Source organism: Manis javanica, chromosome 3 (genome assembly GCF_040802235.1).
Source record: "Manis javanica isolate MJ-LG chromosome 3, MJ_LKY, whole genome shotgun sequence".
NCBI classification, from domain to species: Eukaryota; Metazoa; Chordata; class Mammalia; order Pholidota; family Manidae; genus Manis; species Manis javanica.
Window position 1 is genome coordinate 42,156,810 of NC_133158.1, and position 6,000 is coordinate 42,162,809.

Genomic DNA, 6,000 nt, shown 5'->3' on the forward strand with positions numbered 1-6,000 from the left:
ATCAGGTCCCACACGTGGCTGGCAACACAGCCCCCTGCCACCCGCCAGGCCCTGCTGTGTCCTTCTGTCATCACAGGGTGCCCTGCAAAACCTGCTGTTTGCTATTTGTCGGGCCGTTGCTTAGTGGGACTGACCAGGCGTAAATGCCAGATTCTCTCTGGACCCCAGCTCAGTGCACAGTAGCTGCTCAATAAACACGTTTGGATCATGATTGTGATTTGCCTTGTCCATCTGAGTCTTACAAGCCTTGCAGCCAGCATCGCCAGGCTACAACCAAGATGACAGTGGCATAGAGAGCGTGAGTAATAAGCAGCGGCCACAGGAATGCAAGCAGGGCCTGAGAACGGGGCCACAGTCTGTCTGGCTTCAGGCACATGCTCTCGGCCACCTTGGAACTCTGCCTTTCGTGCAGGGCCCAGACTGGGAGGGTAAGCCACCTCTGTCCTCCAAGCTGCTTCTGCACAAACTCTGAAGGAAGAGCCTGCAGATGGAAGGCTGATCCCACAAGGTGGCCGAAGAGCCCCCAGATTCCCATTGCGGGTCTCCTGCTGTGCAGCCCTGCGTAGGTCACATGACCCGGGTGTCTGGCATTTTCCTCACATCAGAAAGCCCTGACCTAGCCGTCCCATGGCCGCGATGGTTTCTCTAGGCCCCTGAACTGCCTGCAGTATCACCACACAGCTGCGTCCTAGGCAGGGAATGTGGTGCCGACCATCCGTCTGTCCGGGGCCTTCCTTTGGACACCACTGGCCCTTCACCCTACACTCCAGTGGATATCAGAAGTCACCATTTCGGAGGTCTTCTTCTTCCTCCCCATTTGGGCACTCTCTGGGAACAACGTGGCATGCCCAGAGCTGGGTAACTAGAGGGACAGGGTGCAGACCAATGTGGGACCTGCAGGGCTGGTGACCAGGTGGTGCAGAGCAGCTCCTGCCCAGTCCTGCTCCAGACCCATTGCCTGCGCTCTCTCCTTGGGAGCAACACAGGCTGTTTCATGGACTTTCACGGAGAGGAGACGGTGGGCAAAGGAGGGCCTGCCACTTTCAGAAAGGAAGCCACCACCACTGAACACAAGGCAGAAAGAGCTCCTGGCTGAGACACTGAGTCGCCACAACACCGCTGGACGGGGAGCGTGAGTGGACGTTCTCCAGCACACGCTTGGAACCCCAAACGCCTGGGCTCTCAACCAGAAGTCCAGCTCTGGGTCTCCAACAGTGTCCAGGGCAGAAAGAGAGGATACAGAGCAAGGTCAAGAATCCTGCAAAGCTGGCAGAGGTTTGAGGACCATGGTCTCACTCCCTGTATTGTACCAGATAAAGGACATGCAAGCAACAGAGAGAGGGGCATGAAATGCCCATTGTTCCCAGCAGGGTTGCTCTGTCAACATGCTCTGTTACCTTCTGGTGACACCACCTCAGCTTGGGGGGGGCCCAGGGATTTGCTCAGGATCACAGAAGACAGTGAACCAGCCCCCAGTGCCAGATCTGCCCCTCCGAAGGCCATGGTCTCCCTCCCGGATGCGGTGTCCATGCTTTCCCAGGGTGACCTCCAGGTATCCACTGTGAAAAACCACCCAGCCCACAGTGCCAGCTGAGCCAGCCCAGCTCAGGGCTCACCCCCCCATGTCCTGGAACCTACTCTACTTTTCTCTCTCTTCTGCTCAAGCTTCTGGGGGTGGGGAGGCCCCTAGAAGGTTCAGGGGAAGGAGCTGCCACTTCTGACCTGTGACAGCATCTTGTTTCACCTCTTTCAAAAGATAAAAAAGACCTGTCTTTGGTAATTCTCGTCTGAGGGAGTAGAAAAATTGTGTGCCTACTTGTATGTGTGTGTGTGTGTACACATGTGGTGTCATGGGCATGCCACACATGGACATGTGTGTGTGTGCTATAGGTGGATGCATGAGTGTGCATGCTGGAGCAGGGATGTGTTCAGCAGTGGGGAGCCTCTCCCACTTTAGGGAGGCTGTTACGTTCTGGTGAGGTCACAGGTGCAGGGTCCTGGGAGTCAGGGAGCCTGGGTCTAGTGCTGTATCTGCCACTGACCAACTGCCGGGCACTGGTGAAGTGAGAGGGGCTGACCGCCTGCCCGTCCTGTTCCACATTATCTGAGACCATTAGGAGGCCAGGTGGGGAAGGGGTGCCTACTTCTCATTTCACCTGGTCTGGCCGGGGACCTGTGAGCGGGAGGGAGGCTCTGCGGCAGGTCTGTCAGGTGGAGGCACGTCCCAGAACCACAGGCCTCCTCCTGGCCTACTCTCTGCCTGTCTGGGGCATCTCTCCCAAGCTCCCTTGAGAAGAGCAAGGTGAGACCTGGCAGCTGCAGGGCTTCCCTGTGGTGTCCGGCTGAGGTTTGGGAGTGATTTCCTCACCATGGCTTTGGGGTGCACTTTAGAGGGCTAAAGAGCTCCCCGCTCCAAACCAGCTCTTCTTTTGTCTCTCTACACCAATCAGAGGCATGGGTCAGGGCTGCTCTAAACCCATGCCAGGGACTTAGAAAAGGAGGGGTCAGGAACAAAGAGGGTCTGCTCTGATGCCTTTCCTATGAGACTCAAGGTGGTTAGGGACCCTGGGCATTTGGAAGGTTTCACACGTGGGGGAGGGGCGCAGAGGTACCAGAGCTGGTCCAGAGGGTCACCCAGTCCCTCTGCGGGTTGGGAGGTGCAGCAGCCAGTCACCCCCACTACCCTCAGGGCTGACCACCTGCCGACATGGGGACACAGAAGGGCTGACAAGGTGAGCGCCGCCCCGCCCCCCGCACCTGCCCCTGGGCCAGGAAGCTCGGCGGGTTCCCCGAGGCCCCTCTGTACTCTCCGTGCGCGGGGACCTGTCCCGCGGGTCTGCCACCAGCTCCGGGGCGTCTGCTCTGGGGGTCGCTCGCGGGAAAGGAAAGACTTCACGCTCTAGCCTCCCAGCGGACAAACTCAGTCTGTTCGCGTTTGTCACAAAGAAAGCTCTGCCCATGAAACCGGAAAAATAGCCCCTTCTGAGTCGCCCCTTTGCACCCGGGCCCGGGGCGCGGGGCACCTGCCCGCAGAGCCTCGCCGCGGCGGCCGAAGTTGCTGGAGGCCGCAGCCCGGACCCCGACGCGCGGACGCGACTCTCGCCGGGGACCCCGCGCCTGGCGCCGCACCCGCCGCCGCGGCGACCCCCGCGCCGTCCCGGGGAGGGACCAGGGCGCGCGCGCAGCGGGGAGCACGGCAGGGTCGGGGGGGAGGGGGTACCTTCTGAATGCGCCCATCGATGTCCAGGTAGATGGCCTTGGGCCGGTAGCTGGAGGAGCCGGATCCCATCTTGCGCTGAGCGGCGGCACTTGGACTTTTTACTGTACTTCCCGACGCCAGCCGCCGGGGGAGGGCGGGCCGCGGGAGGAGGGGGTGGCGGGGGCGGTGCGGGGACGGCGGGGCTCAGCCAACCGGAGCGGCCGGCGCGCCGAGCCCGCTCCGCGCCGCCCCCGGCTCGCTCCGCCTCCGGCCACCGCCCCCTGCGCGCCCCTCCCTCCCTGCTCCCTCCCCTCTCCTCCCTGCTCCCTCCCCGCTCTCTCCCCCACCCCCTTCTCCTCCCTTTCCACATTAAGGCACACCCCCACTTCTTCCGTTGCATCCCAGCAGCCCTGGGGACGGGCCAAGTGAGCCAAGTGCCCGCTGGGCTGGTGCCCAGAGCGAGCGACCCCCTCTGGCTGCAGGACTGGTCACCTCCCCATATGACTAGATTCCCATAGCGACCCCCTCTGGCTGCAGGCTGGTCACCTCCCCAGGAGAACAGTTGCCTATAGCGACCCCTATGTGCCCAGGTGGCTAATGAATTATGAGTGAGCACCTGGCTGTCATGGGGGCCTTGAGCTGTTTGTGGTCAGTCCCCAACCCCTGGCATCACTTAGCACTGGGAAAACCCCCTCGTTTCCACCTCTCCCTGTGTGATTGTCATCTTCATTTAATTTGAATAGGAAGTGGGGAAAGTTCCTTCTCATTCATGCACATCCTTCCTCTAAGTTTTCTGCACCTTCTCAGGAGTGACAGCCTCTTCTAGCTGCACCGGAGCTGAAATGGCAATTTTATTTCTGTCGTCAGTGTGGCGGGGTGAGGATTACCCAGCGGCGGGCTGTTTGCTGGTTTCAGCACTGTCCTGGTGCCCACCCCCACCCCCTAATTGCTTCAGGGAGTGTGGGAAAAGGAGGGAAAAAAGGAGGGCTTCCAGGCAGCTCATGACATGCAGATCACAGTGGGGGCTGCCTCTGCGGCTCCCCAGTTCTCTCGGGGCTCTTCCAGCAGAACAAACTGGGGGAGGGCTTGTAGATGTTGGATGGCTCTCAGCTCCTGGTGCTGAAACCAGCTGGAGAAAGCACTTATTCTTTCGTTCTAAGTGAGTTCCAAGCCACTGCTTTCCATCTGTTGAATGTCTGGGCTTTGCTTATTGAGAGAGTGCCTGGTGCGCACAGGCTCCTCCTGCCCTCCAGGCCTGCCCGAGCTAGGCTGACCGCTGCCATGGTCGACAGTCACTGCCTCCCCTCCCTGGCCATCCGGCTTCCACCTGGTGCAGCTCCTGGCTTTCCAGACCCCTCCAGGCCACTTAGAGTCCTGGGGAAGGCCGGGCTGAAGTGGGCTTCCTAGCCTTTGGACAGTCCAGCACATGTCACTTCATGTCCCCTGCCTGCTCTTGATGCCAGGGGTGGGTGGGTGGGTGAGGGTTGGCTCTCAAAGAATGATGATGCTTTGTTCTCAGCTCCAGGACAATGAAGGGACCACGTCAGAGACTGGGCACCGGGAGATTTACTTTACAAGTGGCTGGCAGTGACAAGGGGGCCTTTGAGGTTTGGGTGGAGCCCAGCTGGGTGGTTACCATGGCCACGTGACTCATAGTTGTGATAATGTACCCCCAGATAATTGGAGCAAGCACTATTGTTATAGTTCAGTTTTGCTGTCGAATGTTCTAATGCTCTTTGGGCTGGCCTGTGACTGATCTATTGGGGCTGGCATGCTGCCTGGCATGGAAGTCTCACTGCCTGGCAGATGGCTTATCAGCTTGGTAACTTCATTTATTCCCCACGTCTTACTGTCATCTGACCCAGTCCTCTCAAATCATCTTCTAAAGCCCAGGAAAGACAAACGCCCAAACATGGTGTACAGCTCTGCAGAGTCATTCTCTGTGGTCGGTAGGATGTGGTTCTGCGACTGTGTGTCCAGCCCCATGTGGGACGGGCCTCCTTACTCTGGCTGGCCGATTCTGTATTCAGAACGACCTCTCCTGTAAGTAACTGGTGGAGTAGACTGCCGTGTGGATGTGCAATCGATGAGATGGCAGCATTGCCTCTGAGAGGAGCCCTCTTCTCACCGGGTCCCCTCTGGGGCGGTGGTCTCACATTCGTTAGCCCTTCCCTACTGGGCGTGGGTGCTATTCTAAGCACTGGGCATTCAGTGGAGAATAAACCCAAATCCCTGTCCTGGAGGAGCTGGCATTTTAGTGGGAGACAAATGAGATGAGATAAATATAGCATGTGTTGGATGAGAATTAGTGCAAAGTGGAAAGTCATGGGGGAAGGAGATACACAATGCGGAGGATGAGAGCTGACATTTTAGGGAAGGCGGCCAGGCACCGGCATGTGGGATAAAGACCTGTAAGAGTCAGGTGAGGGGGCAGGGAGCATGCGAACCGAAGGAAAGAACCTTCTATCCAAGGGAGCAGCCTCATGCCAAGGCCCTCACAAAAGAGGCCAGCGAGGCAGGAGTCGGGGGAGGGCGTGTGCACATGGGGGCCATGGTGGGTGTGAGGTCAGAGGTGAAGGGGCAGCGGCCCCATGAGGCCATACAGGTGACCTGGTTCCATGCTTTCGGATGTGAGCCATGCAGGGGCTGAGCAGAGGAAGGATGGGAGCAACTGTCCTTTTAACAGGATGACGCTGTGGCAGGACCAGCCAGGAGGCTGCCTGGCCACTGTGCAGAGGAGGCCACATGGGGGTGAGAAGCGGCTGGTGCTGCATCCCACCTGGAGACTCGTCAGGTCTTTC

General features: G+C 59.0%; 1 protein-coding gene across 5 annotated transcripts in view; it reads right to left on the reverse strand.

Moving 5' to 3' along the window:
- The window catches only part of PDE9A (phosphodiesterase 9A), a 92,025-nt gene extending 88,649 nt beyond the window's left edge, over positions 1–3,376 (reverse strand). For 3 of the 5 annotated variants that reach the window (XM_073231286.1, XM_073231285.1, XM_073231284.1), the window contains exon 1: positions 3,221–3,375. In XM_073231286.1, coding sequence (XP_073087387.1) covers positions 3,221–3,289 — 69 coding nt within the window. In that variant the 5' untranslated portion in view covers positions 3,290–3,375. Of the gene's footprint in view, positions 1–3,220 lie in introns of all 5 variants that reach the window. The other 2 variants (XM_073231287.1, XM_073231288.1) reach the window with 2 other exon arrangements.
- Between the last annotated feature and the right edge of the window lie 2,624 nt (positions 3,377–6,000).